The 15,113-nt window shown below is 41.7% G+C and overlaps 1 protein-coding gene across 6 annotated transcripts in view; it reads right to left on the bottom strand.

Annotated features, from left to right (window-relative positions):
* The window catches only part of SFXN1 (sideroflexin 1), a 31,690-nt gene that overhangs the window by 5,834 nt on the left and 10,743 nt on the right, over positions 1–15,113 (bottom strand). For 3 of the 6 annotated variants that reach the window (XM_015876151.1, XM_015876156.1, XM_015876155.2), the window contains exons 1-8: positions 11,663–11,779; positions 6,129–6,303; positions 5,372–5,542; positions 4,573–4,671; positions 3,520–3,595; positions 2,457–2,542; positions 1,205–1,332; positions 683–732 (exon numbers count right to left, since the gene is read on the bottom strand). In XM_015876151.1, coding sequence (XP_015731637.1) covers positions 683–732; positions 1,205–1,332; positions 2,457–2,542; positions 3,520–3,595; positions 4,573–4,671; positions 5,372–5,542; positions 6,129–6,292 — 774 coding nt within the window. In that variant the 5' untranslated portion in view covers positions 6,293–6,303; positions 11,663–11,779. Of the gene's footprint in view, positions 1–682; positions 733–1,204; positions 1,333–2,456; positions 2,543–3,519; positions 3,596–4,572; positions 4,672–5,371; positions 5,543–6,128; positions 6,304–7,054; positions 7,169–9,609; positions 9,796–11,662; positions 11,780–15,113 lie in introns of those variants that run through there. The other 3 variants (XM_015876152.2, XM_015876153.2, XM_015876154.2) reach the window with 3 other exon arrangements.

Below are 15,113 nucleotides of genomic sequence, written 5' to 3'. Positions count from 1 at the left end.
TAAAAAACAGAATTTTATTCTAAAATTCAACCACCACATTTCCTACTCTTACATTCTGAACAGTGTTTCCTGTTAACGTGAGTGGGGAAAAACAGCAACAAATTCGTTCAGGAAAGCAAAAGTGTTTTGCAATTGGGAGACACCTGGGATGATTTCCTAAAGCCCCATTTATCTATTAATACCAAGCTCTTCCTGCCATATAGGCAGGTTATCTAACCATGCACAAGAAGCTTGAAGATCAGATATAACGAAACTGCAGTATTTTAGAAAATTTTTCATAGACAAACTGATGGAAACAGGGACTTTCCTCTGCTTGCCCTCCCAACTGCTGCCCAAATCGCTCTCCCAATGGAGGGTTTGGAAACTCTGACCTAATAGGAAGGAAGCTGTACTCCAAGTCTTGGTAAGAGGAAAGTCGCGTAACTAGGAAGAACTCCACATTTTATACATAATGACCAGAATAACAAAATGAGTGAGTAATTTCCTCGTGCCCTTTAAGATTAAAAGAACTAAGACACTTCTGTCTTTGAAAGAGGAAGAAAGCAACAGCTGCAAAGTACACTCTACAATGACGTCCTCCAGGATTTCTCTGAGGAGAATACAAAGACTTAAAATACTTGAATTATATGAAAACATTAACTTAGTACATGAAATACATGTGCATGGTTTATCTGAGACTAACCTTTAAAAAGGCTCTTTTTTCCAATGTGTTCATTATAAAGGGAGGAATTGCTGCAAATGAGAAAACAAAAACAGCGCATGAACTTTGGAGATAAAGGCACATGGATTTAATCTTCTGTAGAGATGAACCAACACTAATTCAGTTTTCAAAGCTGTCGATAACTGTGCTTTCATTTCACATTGCCATTAAGAGATACTGGATTGTTATTTACATGAGTAGACTCTCCCATGAAATGGAACTTCTAATTTCACAGGTAACTAACCCTGTGCTCAGTAACTTGGCACTGGTCAAAGCACATACCTTCAGCAAACAAGCTCCATTCAAGCAGAACTTGCTACCATTCCTTTGCTATTCACATAATTTCCACACAAGCACCCCAGGAACCATTCTGTTGCATGTCAGTGTAACATACTGGGGATGTTTTTCAGTAAGAGATGCAAAAATCACTTCCATAGAACTTAAGCTCTTTGTCACAGTAGGAACTTCTAATTAGGAGCTGTATGTGACTGAACTTATTCTTACCCATGCCAGGAGCAGCCATGAGGATCCTCGATATAACCACCTGAGTAATTGCCTGCTGAGCTGCTTTAGTTGATTCACCCAATCTGTTTCCATTCTCATCTGTGACAGGGATTCCAAACTTGAGCTCCCTGTTGAATAATAAGGGAAAATACAGCAGAGACTGATGTAGATTTATCCTCTTTTTTTGGTCATGTTTCTCCTCTTTAAAGTTTTTTATTGGAAGAATTAGGCTCTATTTTATTATTTATGTTTGCAGCAAAAAAAATTCAAATTGTAAAGAAGGATTTGGGGCAAATTATGCTAAAAAGTGAACAACTGAATATCTGTAATATCAGTCTGATGTCTGAGCCTGGCCACGTGTATTCCAAGATGTTGTTTCTGTAGTACACAGAAGGGAGAGGGCTGTCCTTTAAGAAAAGTCAGATGAATACAGTTTTCAGGACTCCTCTCAAAGTAGCCTGTCCTTCCCCAATTAGAACATAGGGAACACAGGTAGATTAGTTTCATTGAACTAAAACACGATACCGTGGCATTATAGTCTGGGTTTCCATTTTAGCCACCAAAAATGTATTTGGAAGTATACCAGAATGCACAAAGGAAACTACATTACTGTATCTGTATTATTGTCTATCAGAGCTTTAACACAATTCTGCTCTTGAGCAAAGCTCACATACAGGGCAGACCCTTTCAAAGAGTGAAAAGCAGACAGAAGGGCAGATATACTGAAGACTGCCTAAGATCTTCTTCCCATCTTTCACTGGAAATAAAATACTACCGAGATTCAACTTCACCATGAACATAAACATGAAAATATTCCCCTTTTTGCTCACAACCCTGTTTGTAAGAGGATGGTATATATTTAAACTTATTTAAAACATATTCTGTAATCTCAGAATGTTAAATAGAACTCTGAATACCAACTTCTATGACTAACTTCCATATGTGGGATTTGAAGCACCATTCCTGAAATTATATTTTTCCAAAGTGTAGTTTGTATTAAACCTTGAAGGACAGGTACTTGGTTACTTAGATCTAAGGCTGAAGAAGCAAACATATTTATCTGAAGAGAATGAGAATGTTCTATTATACACATCACAGTCAATCAGTTAAAACAAGACCATGCCCAAGGTTTTTGCAAGGTTCTGAAAGAAGCTAAAGATAATATAACGTTCTTTTTTTCAGTACCTTGCTGATCTAAGAACACAATAACATCCTTTCTTTTTTAATGAGTGATTTTTATGCCTTTCCCTACCTTTGTCTCATTAGTGGAATATTAATGCAGTTAGCAGCAGCAACAGCAGCAAAAGGAACAAACCGTCCTATAAGAGGTGAGACATGCTGTGAAAAGCAGAGAGAGAAAAAAGAATTACATAATCATTTTCTCCAAAGGTCACATCAAGATTCTTCACTTGTTAATGACAGATGACATTTATCTCCTTTTAATTAAAATTCAGTGAAAATTCCATGTTAAGGAAGAGACAAAAGAGACACAAGCAAGACCTAAGTCATGAATATTACTATCACGATGAGCAACGGCAGGAGACTGGCAAAAATCTTCTTAACTTAGTAGCATCATTGTGGACAAAGGCCAGCTTCTGAACAGCCTGATGGCAACACTAAATAGGCCTTAACTTCACTGTCTTCAATGGCAAGGTTACAGCCAGCAACATTTGTAATAGCTGCTTTGCATCTAAGGCCACTCATTGCATGAAGCCATTCATCTAGCCAATGTCTCATGTAATCTGAATTACTCTGCTTAGAATAGTATCTTTCAGTAATGTGAAAATGCTGTACCGTGCCCAGTATACTAAAGCATAGATGGAAGGATATAAAATCGTGGGGTTTTTTCTTCCTGAAATATGCTGTGCATTTGTTTGAAGAATTTGAGTTTCCCATATCTAAGAGAAGCAGCTCTTTACACATTCTTCAGCCAGTCCAGAGTAGGCTTTTATGTTTCCAGAGGTAATACTGTACATTAAAAACCAGGCAAGCTGTACAATTACATAACAGGCCTATGTCACTGTAATTACAAATCCACTGCAATTAACTTTCAGACACTCCCAGATACTTTGACACCTTAAAAGAAATGGCATAAAGGCACCTTCATTGCATGTATTTTGTGTACGAAAACAGCAAGGATAGGGCACTTAAAATATATACAAAACCATCTATGTGGGGCAAAAATAAGATTAGGAACTGAAGAAAAGAGCTGCCAAAGGTAATTACTATTCCTTAACAGATCCAAAGGAGGAGAAGGGAGCCATTTCATAGAGCACCAAAATCTGACTAAGAGCAGGAAAATGTATCAGCAATACCTTTGTCAGTGCATTAAGTCCTAAAGCTGTTGCAACAGCACCTGTGGTAGCAGAAACATAGGCTGTTCCCAGCTGGCTAAAACAAAAATAACAATGTTTGTACATGCACGATAATTACATTCATGCCACTTTCAAAACCAAGCAATTTCTACACACACAATAAGTTCCTTCTATCTACAAAAGTTAAAACATATCTTGGACTGAAAATGGAATGGACACACAAATTACACAAATTAACCTCCCCCCCTCCCCCACTATCTGCAAGCAACATTTTAACTGTGAACCAGGCTCTACTGTTTCAGCACTGCTACTTGGCATTTTCTGGGAGATCTGAATGAGCACTTCAAAGGATTTAGTTCTGTATTTAATTCTTAAGATCATATCCACAACAATATTTGAAATCAACAGTACCAAAAAGATATAAATATATATATACCAGCTCTGCAATAAACACCCAAATCCAACCTAATCCACCCGTTGACATATCCTCTATGAAAAGCAGCTTCAGAACTGACTAAAACCCTCAGATTTATCTTTGAGGGTGAAAACAGAGATCACCTTCACCACCCTCGGGCTTCTTGACTATACATACTGTAATGCTATAATGGGGTCATAATAGCAGGGTGGCAAAGTCCCTGGCAACAGCAAGCAAGAACAAGCCCAGGAGCAGCAGCCACAGATGCAAAAATGAAAGAAAAGAGCTGCTTACCTTTGGAAGGCCTCAGGTAGGCAGGGATCTCCAGCAAGAGATACCCTCACCTCCACTGCCAACCCTTAAATGAGGGCTGGGAAGGGGTGGATCCTGGCTCCACCCCTTCTGGTCACTCAGCTGCACTGTGTGCACCTGAGCTCCCCTGGGTTGGCCCTGCCTTCCACCAGGTGCTCCATCACTGCTTCAGGCTGTGACTCAGCATTTCCACTACATGTACCAAACTGATGGTAAATGCAGATGAACAAACTTATCTACCATCTCAAACTTTAAAGACCAACCATACTCAAGTCCATTAGAGAGAACTTGCAAACACATCAGAAGCATTTGCTTTTGAGTCTGACCTGACAGTAATTGGGGCATCACCGCTCCTGTTTGTGTAATTTACTATAGCATTGAAGGACTGGTTAATCCATTGCCAGAAAACCACCGCCGGTGTCGTTCTTGAAAAAAGAAACAGCTATTAATATTTTTAAAAACAGAGTTGAGTCAACAGCCCAGAAAAATGAATCGAGAAAAGCCACTGTAAGCTGTAATCATAAAGTTTATTGGTTACCTGAATAAAGCAATTTAGTCAAGGAGATACTGTCTTAATAATGAAAGCACAAGTTTCTTCTAAGAATAGATCTTTAAAAGCATTGCAAATAAATAACAGTTCACTTGGGACAAAGGTTTATAGTAAGAGCAAAAGCATTATGGCAACCCTCTCTACAAAAACATACAGAGGAAAAAATGCAACTCTTGAAGACCTACAGTACTTTTCCAGAGTTACTCCTTTGCAGCTCATTTCCCCTCCTTGGAAACTCCATAAGCGACTCAGAAACAGATTTTACTCTCTCAGTCTTCAAAAAGTTAGCATGCCCCTAACTGTTCTAATAAATCTATAAGACATTATAAGAAGGAAAAATGGGCTATACGGGTTATGAGAAGCATCTAAGAGCTTATATCACAGCTACTTCCAGAGGATACCACTCATCAGTAAGGGTATGAGGGAACACAGGGAGAAGAGAGAAAAGGAAGTAAAATTTTACATATTACAACATTTATTATACATCTTCTAAAATGCTCTTTTGACAGTAACACTGATTTTCACTTATGTAATTTGCAGGGAAATGTCTCATGTGTTACACTGCCACCACTTACCTATAAAAGGTCATCATACAACCTGTGATAGTCATGTTCATGGGTACCTGAGCTGACATTCGGCCAATCAAGACCATCTTTTCACCAGTGTCTGGATGAAAGGCTGAATCATAGATATACTTTGCTCTCCACAGATCATTTTCGGTCAATCCAGGTGGCACAATACCTTGTCTTAGAACAAATTAAAACCAACAAAACAAGACAACAGCAAAAAACACAACTGTTATAAACATAAAATGCTGTGACCTCCAGTGAAAAACTTAGCATCAGAGGATGCTGATTTAATCTAGCCTCATAGTCAGCTTGTAGATCATCAGCTATTAAATAAATTGGCAAAATAAGAAGAATTAAAACTCCCAGCACTGGTTGTGTTATCTGAGTTGAGACAACCAGCATCAAACTTCTCTTGAGTCAAACCAGTACTTGGCCTAAGCATGAAACTTTGGAAATTTAACTTGATATAATAAACGATGTGCCCCCAAAATACGACATATGAAAGGCTATTTTAAACTGTTGTTCTATTAACTATTTTCAGAACTAGACACTCCCACATTTTCAAATACTAAACAGTTTTTTTTTTCAGATGACATAATTTCCCCATTCATTAGTAATCTGACAACATTTCAAGCTCTGAAACAAGATGAAAGAGTGGTGCAATAAATAGGGGGTCTTAAATATGTCCTTTTAAACCTATAATGGTGCTATTCTTTTCACTGTCATGACTTTTTTGGGCCAGCATTAATAAAGACTGTCATACCTGTAATCATGAACGATTTTTCTTGCGCTTTCCAGCTGGGCATCAGATAACAAAATATTTCGGGGGTCTGTTACAGTGAAGAAGTGACAGGCTCGTCCAGTGAAAGTGCTTTGATCCCATCGGGGCTCCTTGATATTAATATTTAAGGGTATATCTGCTGACATCTTCAAAAAGTCTGCAAAGACAACAAGAACACTTGCAATTCAGAATTCGTATTTCATAACACGTCTCAAACTGATAAGACTCTACAGTGAAAAATGGCTTTATCTGCAGCAAAAAAAGGGCACATCTTGCAGAACTGAGCTTAAAGGAGTACAGAAAGAAGATTATGTCAGACATCATCACAGTTTTAATGAGATTGGTATTCATGCAAGAAAACAAACTAACTTAAAGAACTTAAATATCTACATTTTTGGGCTTGCTTCCCAAAACATTTATACATTTCATGGTTTCCTGTAACCATAATTGAGGATGAGTAGAATGCAAAGTATAGTAGCTCACTAACAAGCAAATGTACTAATTAACATTAACAAGACATTAAACAGAAATCTGCTTTACTGGAGTATGAATTAGAGTCGGCTGAACATGTTGTCATAAAGGGAAATTAAACTTTTCAAGAGATTCCTGAGGAGCTGTTACAAAGTGCAGCAGTATTTAACAAAATCCAGGTAACACCTCTGGCATTGCAAAGCAAAAAGTAAATAAATCAGGATTACAAACACCAAACATTATTTTCAGTAAATGCTGTTTCTCCAAATCCACGTCCTATTGAAACAAAGATTACATAAGGCAACAGTTTACTGCATTATGAACACATGACCAGTTCTTCTAATGACACATCAGGGATGGTAACAGAACCACAATGACAGGCACCAAACTAACACAGCTCTGCATTTAGAAGGCTTAAAGCCCAGAAAATTAAAAACTTCAAAATGACTAAAAGTACTTTGACATCTGAGCTTTACCTCCCACCAACAAACCTCAGGAACACTGTGAAGCTCATGAGACATTGGTGACAATTTGGTCAAAATTTATGCTTGAAATCACTGCATCTGTTTAAAAAGATGACAACAGCAACAAAAAATACTGACTTGGATAGGACTGGTCTTGGCAAAGGCAACAGCAGAGCACATGGACTCCAGTCTTGCTGGCATTCACCTAACAAAAAGATTTGCTCTTGTGCAAAAAAGGGATGAAAGCTTTGGGTGCCTGTTATCCAAGAACACAATGTTTTCCTCTCAATCATGTGATTGACACAACTGACTTGCACTTTAATACTGTCAGTAGGTACAATGCTTTTCTAAGTGAGTTTCAAACCATAAGGACTCTGAGCATGGGCAGACCACGGTGCACACACAAAGGAGCGGATGCTGTCCATGCAAGGAAGCATAACAAGTTCCAGACATTGGAAAAATACAGCTTGGGGACACACAAAACTTGCACTGGAGTAGAAAGGTTGCTGGGTTTGTTGGTCTCGGGACTGAGTCACTGCTCTGCTACAGTGCTCCTTGTCTAGGAGAGCCAGGGAACTCTGCCTTGATTGTACATGATTTATGGCAACCTGTTATTAAAATACCACTTGTGTCAAAGAGCTCTCAATATAAGTCAGGCACGTCCAAGATTTAAGCTCAAATTACCCAAATATTCCTAATGAAATTGTCATAAGAAGTCGTACAGGGCTCCGAGATGAAATCAAATCAATACAAACCCAAGTGATCCCTGAGATAAGTGGAAAGTTTGCAAAAGGGGGAAGTAAATGCACAAATCTTCCAGAATGAAAGTGAAAAATGTTGACTTTGTTTTACATGCACAGTTGAGCGTTAGGGGGCTGCTGAAGTTTGCCTTTATTAGTTGACTAATAATTTGTATTTATTGCTCCCACACTTAATCCTGTTTGTAAGTACTGACAGAGGGGAGAACACCTGGAAAATAAGAAAACTGAATTAGCAGCAGCAGAGACTTTAAGGTGGGAAGGTAAATAACACAATTACTCCATTAGCAGAAGATTTGGTAGACAGTGCTAATTAAATTACTGAAATAACTGATACTTAAATGGCACTTTGTGGTCACATTCACAACACAGGAGGATCAGCACTACAAGGGTGGATAAATGACAAGGATGACAACATAGCATAGGGTTAGCAACACCCCATACTAGCAAAATAAATCAATAATAAAGTACTAAGAGTCAGCTTCCCACATGGATATGGCTGTGGCTTGCTGGAATGTGCTGCCATGGGTTCAGCTGCAGGACCAGGAAGATGATTACAGACTCTTTTGATTACACACATCAAAATAATGAAGCTCTACTTATCCACAGACAAAACGAAGGTCTTCCTTCCTCTGCAGAGATAATTTCAACTCTGTATTCTGAATAACCTTCTACAAACAGACTTCTTTTCAACTGAATCCCTTCTTGACTGCTTTTCAACTCCTCTTTCCAATCAGAAAGTGACCTTGAACAGAAAGTCCCAGTTCAATGCACACCTAAACCTGCTGTCCTCTATCAGATGAGACTGCCTGCAAGTTCCCATTGTAAACTGACATCAATGGGAAGGAAAGAGGGCTTGGAACTGAGATCGGCCTCTCTTAAAAAACATAATTACGTAAAACCAGCCCAAAGCCTGATCAACAATATTAGTACAAAGGCTGCATTTAGATTTGCTGCAGAATCAGCAGCAATAGCAGAAGACTTTAAACCTTGTTTAAAAGGTCAACGGTAGTGGTTGCAACAATCCTGAAAAACGCCGATTCAGGAGTTGTCAGTTCAACTCTTTGGTTTTCTATTTCCTAACTGCGGTTCTGACAGCACACTGACCACCATATGTCACTTCTCACACTGCAGCGACAGCCCAAAGAGTAGCAATGACCATCTGAGGCTGTTTTGAGCAACCCAGGCGTTGGATCATTTTAGCATGGATGAAAAGAAACGCGGCTGAAAACCAAAGATGAGGTTTTGTATAAATGTGAACCCTGTGTGTTACTAACTGTGCACTTGAAGGACTCATAAACCAGGGGATGAATTCAACCCAGGCAACCCGCACTTAAGCAGCAGTGCTTGAATGAGGAAACTGGATTTGCTACTTTCCTTGCAACAATGTATGCTTTCTTATGTTACTCACATCCCCTATTTTAACCTGATCTTGACAAAATCCATTCTGCAAGTAAAAAGCTTCACCAGATGCATCACTGATCTTCTTCCAAGCTAAAGCTGAAAGCAGAGCAATGGAAAAGGAAATTCCTTGATGATACAGCTGTGTATCTGAAACAAGCTGACATTTTTAAAGCCGTAGTCACTGCTCTGAGTCAAGAAGCATCCCTAACATCAAAATGCCCATTCCTTGAGTGATGCAGAGAGCTTCTGCCACTGCTCCATAGAGCAGGGAGGTGATTCTGACAATGATGAGAACTGTCTGCAGGTTGCTGATAAGTATGATACTGTCTGAGAGTATTTTTGAGAGTTACTAGCCTGAAAACTCACCCAGAAATAGGCTTTCCTGAACAGATATGAAGGCCTGGATTGTCTTGAGTGGGGGATCCTTCAGCAAATGTCCTCAGATTGGATGGGATACTGCTTCACTATACAGAATCTCCTGTTGCTTTTTGGTTTTATGGGGGCCAGAGTCCAGATGATCAGCTCCAGCACCTTCCCCTACTGAAGTGGACTCTGTAAATGAGAGCAGCCTTTCACCTCTCTTGTATGCAGATCCAGAAAGGAAGCAAACACCAAGCTGGGGAGGACAACAGCTGGCCAAAAGAAGAGAAGACTGTGTCCAAAGCAGTGTGAATGTGATAATGAACATTGCAACATCTCACACCTCAGCTCCCCAGTCCAAATCATTTATAGCATAACTCAAACATCATTGGACACATGATAACTCACAAAACTCAAAGCAGCCTTCATAGAGGAAGGGTATAAACTAGCCAACATAAATGCTGAAAGAAAGATGGGACATTCCTGGTACCCATTTGACGTAGATCCCTCACTTCAGGTATTTGGGTCAGATGATGATTCACAGACTCTCCTAGGAGCTAAGTGTTCCTTTTTCAAAAAGAGGAGAATAAAATCACTTTTCTTTCCCTCTCTGAAAACCAATTAAAAATAGAATGTATCAGCAATACCCACTTCTTATCAGAATCCTACCATTACAGAAAAGCTCTAAAGTCGGAGTTGTGTGCTGCTGAAATCATTTGATGTGCAGATTCATGGAGAGAGAGAGAGAGGGACAAGGTGTGATACATTTAGGCTCCTAGATCTGTCCTTCAAAGCACTCCCACAGCAGCTGTTTTCCAGGAGGAACACCACGAGAATATTGGCTACGTTGTTTTAGGAGAAAAAAACAGGAAACAAACTTCCTTCTGATCAGTAAAAAGAGACCTATTCTACTTTATAACACTCTGGTAAAGCTACAGCAGAAATGCAAACCCAGCTACTACCCATATTCCAATTGTTTGGGCAAAGGAAACTACACAATGAATGCATTCTACAGGGATGTCAATCAAGGCAGGATAGTTGGAAAGCACTTCTGTGTGATGGCAAAACAGCGGATCTCAGACTTACCGGGGTTATTAAGCAGTGGTATTTCTCTATTTGCACTGTGCTATCACGGTTTGAAAGAAGCAGCACTAACAAGGAAAAGTATGATGCAACACACACTAAATGCTAACACACTTGCAAAGCACTCCTTCTAGCAAACATCCATTTAGATTATAAGAAGCAAAACCTTTGCATGACCTTTTTCCTACCACAGTCACAAGAACCAACCGAGTGCTGGAGGAGGCAAACCGTGCTAACACCGCAAGATACTTTTTTTTTTGCTTATAAATGCCCATCCTGTGTGTAGCTTAGCAACAGAAGCAGCAGTCTGCGTTATGGGTAGCGCCTGCTGCTGGGGCTCTCTCCTCAAAACAGCAGCCATCTTTGGCTGGCACTTGGTGGGAGATTTCATCATTCTGCATTGAAGCTGCTTCCAGACGTCCGAGCTGCATCAGCGTGTGCCTGTAATATACCATCTATGCTCACACTGCAGGCTGGACAGCATGGGGATGTGTCACACACCGACCTCTCCTCAGCAATAAGAGGGAGAAGGGTTAACTCAAGGTCTGATTTTGTGTCACTGCTGGTTGCTGTGAGCTGAGGTAGGATTAGCAGGTTGTACCCAAACACGTTCATGGCCTCTTTCCATAGGTTTTTTACTACCATATATATTTCCAGTAGGATACACACAGCCAATTTTAAGCTGGTACGAGTCCAGCCTTCACCCCCTCCTCCTTTATCGTCACAGCAATCGTTAACAACTCAATAAAGAAATAAACCCTGCTAGTGAGAACCGCCAGCTCGCAACCCTGTGACACAGCACCGCGCACAGCTCGGGAGGGTGCTGAGGATGCGGGGAAGCGGAGGGTCCTCAATCAGGAAACAGGGGCGAACCGAGGCCTGGAGCCCTCCCTGAGGAGGCCGGGGGTGGCAGAGCGGGCAGGGCAACACCTCCACCCTCTGCCCGGCCCCTCGCCCCCCGCTGCCGGTTACTCACCGCAGCCCCGCACGCTGCCGGCTCCGCGCCGCCCCGCTGCCCGGAAGAGGCTCGTGCTGAGCGGGGCCGGGTTGAAGAGCGGCCGCCCCGCTCCGCCCCGCTCCGCCCACCGGGAACTGGATGGTCGGCTGGGTGTCCGCCGTGCTTGGGGCTGGGTCTCCGCATCGGTTTGCGCCCCTCAGCTCCACCGTGATGGAACGGGCTGCACAGGGCAGTGGGCACAGCCCCGAGATGCTGGAGGTCAGGGAGGGTTCGGACAATGCGCTCAGACACAGGGTTTGAATTTTGAGTGGTCCTATGTTGGGTTCAGTCCCTTCCGTCTCGGGGTATTCTGTGAGTTTGGGTTATTAAGGCATCCGACTTTCTCAGCTCCCTGATGGGACAGGCCTGCTTGCAGCTTGTGGCACAATGTGGCCTCAAGTCTTGCAGGCTGTGAAATTACTTCCATAATTAATGGAATAAAAGCTGATGGGAGGGTTATCAGAAATATTATTGGCCACCTCTGGAGCAAAATACCGGTACTTGCTTGGTGAACAAATTGGATCATCAGTCAGTTTAATAGGAACAACTATAAGGTAAAAGAACCGGAGGCCCGAAGGCAACCTTGACAACAAAAATGGATGTTTATGGACTTTCTCATTTTCATTACTCCAGCTTTAATAAGTATTGCAGAAAGCAGCTGGCAGCAGGGAAATGCTCAGAGGAAACCCAGGGGATTCAGAGCAAGCCTGAATGCACTTTCTTGGCCACTCTTCAGGCAGTTTTGCAGAAGAACTAGCAGGTAAACTACCACTGAGCACTGAGAGTGCTTTGACCAATCAAGAGAAACAGCCAGGGATGGCTGTTCCCATTCCTTTTCCATCCCAGCTTCCAGATGAATGTGGTGATAGATGGACAAAATAGATTGCTAGCTCACTTCGCAAATCAATTAAAGCTCATTAAAGCCTTAATTTATATTGTGTTATGATAATTTGATAAGTCAGCAACATGTGAGCCGGTGTCATCCCGTATCTCATATTGAGTCTTCTGGGAATGGGAACAATGTGCTGCGATAGAGCTGTGCTGCATCCCATGAATATTCTGCAAACAGTGCTAGGTTACCTCATTGGTGTGCCAGAATAGCTCATCAACCTGTAGAGACCAAAAAATAGACACTCTGTGCTCATCGATGCTTTGAAGTAAAATAAGGTGGGCTGGAAGAGGCTGTGGTGGCTCCCAGCCAGCTCTCTGCTTTAGTGGATTGAGAGTAGAGGACCCATGATGTGGTATACAGTATATTGATCTGCAGCTGAGTACCAGATCTTTGTTCTTCTGAAGTCCTCGTTCCCCCCCAAAACCCCTACACACAGTCCTATAGAGTAAACCCACATAGCTTGGCCAGTAAACTCAAGCATGTGTTTTCTTACAGGTTTTCATACAGGTTAAATTACAGTGTAAGTATTAATAGCATTTACAGGAAGCACATCCCTAGAGACTGAAGTGGATGCATGAAGTGCTACCTTAGTTCCTGCTGAAGTGTTCCTTTCAGGCACCTGATTTCCAGCTGACCCCACTAATAACACTCCTGCAAACCTTCAGGTGTTCGTTCAGTCCTTTTTTGAACTAGATATGAATTTAACCCTCTCTGTGTTTCACCTGAATGAATTCCTAGACTGCTGCAGAGCAAAGCTTTCCCTATGCAAACCTGAGCAGGAACATTTCTGTTCTTGTACAGCTACTGCCTCATCCAAGAAATGAGTTTTGCAGTATTCACTTTCTTCAAGCTTCACTGTATTCATAATATTATGTTGGACATTAATAATTTTATGGTGTTTTTTTTTTTTCCCCATTTCAAATTGGAATCAAATGACAAACACTGAGAGCTGCTGTGCGCTGCAATTATTAACACAGATATCCAGTAAGTGGCACTACAGGACTGGGTTTTCTGCAGCCCTGTATCACAAACAGCAAGCACGGAATGTATCAAGACATTTCTACTCCATGAGAAAGACATTTGTACAGCGGGTGGGAAACGATGTGTGATGACGGCTCTGAATGTGCAGAGCAAGGAGCTGGAGTGTGTTCAGCTGCTGGCTCTTGGAGGTGGTGTTAGGAACCGGCCTTGGCACCAAGCTGACTGTTATCAGAGGTTTGCCAGAAGAACCCAGCCACATTTCTGGGAACTGTTCTTTAGCACTCACTTGATGGGAGGTGCGTGTGAAAGCTTTGTGCTGCGTTTTACTATCAGGAGCACAGTATGGGGCTGGATGAACCATATATATAAAGCATTTCTTCTGCTCTGCTGACTTACTGTGCATTAATGGTATGCAGGAAATTCAAACTCCAGACTGGAAGGGATGTCAGTACAGTCTCCTAAATTCAAAGACTGTTTCTGAACTACAGATATCTGTGAGTCTGTGTCAGTATATCAAAAACCTTCACCCTGTTTTCCCACAGTTTCAGCTGCTAATAAATAAACGATTAACCAAGGAAAAATGGTCCAACAGATCAGCAACACAACACTTTGGTAACATAAATAAACCCTCATATAAGCTAGTAGAGAGTTACTTGCAAAGTCACTTAAAGATTTTAGCTTTATTTGCCACTGCTGGCAGCAAGGCTTTCAGCCAGTTAAGCTGGTGGATGGAGTCTGGAACAAGAGGAGGTGTAGGTCCCTCCTGCTTTAGCACCATCCCATGGGATATCACAGCTGCTTCAACTGCGCTGGACAAATTTTTTCATCATCCTTTAGGGACCAGGCATACAGCAGCATCAGTTGACATGCGCAGGAGCATGCCACAACATGGAGAGGCATGCAGCAGTGTGAGTGAAGTGCTGAGAACAACACGTGACAACATGACATGGGATAAAATAAGACACTACCAGACAGCTCTGAATAGCATGTCACATGCCATCACATATCATAGGATCACAGTGGTTAGAAAAGACCTGTGGGATCTTGGACATCCCCACCATGTCCACTGACCCTCACTGCTACACCTATGTATTAACACCTCCAAGGGATGGTGACTCCCCCACCTCCCTGAGCAGCCTGTGCCAATACCTGATCACTCTGAGAAGAAATATTTCCTAAGATCCAACCTGAGTGCAGTTTCTAAAAGGAAAGGGAGATCTCCTAAAAAGCAGTAGAAGAGTCCTAGAAAGAAATGCACAATTCTTAGAAAGCATTGGGAAGTTCCTAAAGAGCAGAAGTCCTGGAAAACAGATCAGAGTTACCATAAGTAGAGTACAGTTACTAGAAATCATTGGGATGCTTCTAGAAAAGCATTAGGGAATGAGAATAGCTGTGCTGGTGCAGCCAAACCCTGGTTTGTTCCAAGCCCAGAGCTGCTGAGCAGGGCAGGAGCATGAGCAGCTCGCTGGCTTTGAAGCCCCTGACCCTGAGATGGATTTTGACAAATGGATGATAGGATGCAGGGAACATTTCCAACCAGGGCAAGCACTGCTTGTT

The sequence above is a fragment of the Coturnix japonica genome, chromosome 13, assembly GCF_001577835.2.
Source record: "Coturnix japonica isolate 7356 chromosome 13, Coturnix japonica 2.1, whole genome shotgun sequence".
Taxonomy (NCBI): domain Eukaryota; kingdom Metazoa; phylum Chordata; class Aves; order Galliformes; family Phasianidae; genus Coturnix; species Coturnix japonica.
This window is presented reverse-complemented; position numbering and strand designations above follow the sequence as displayed.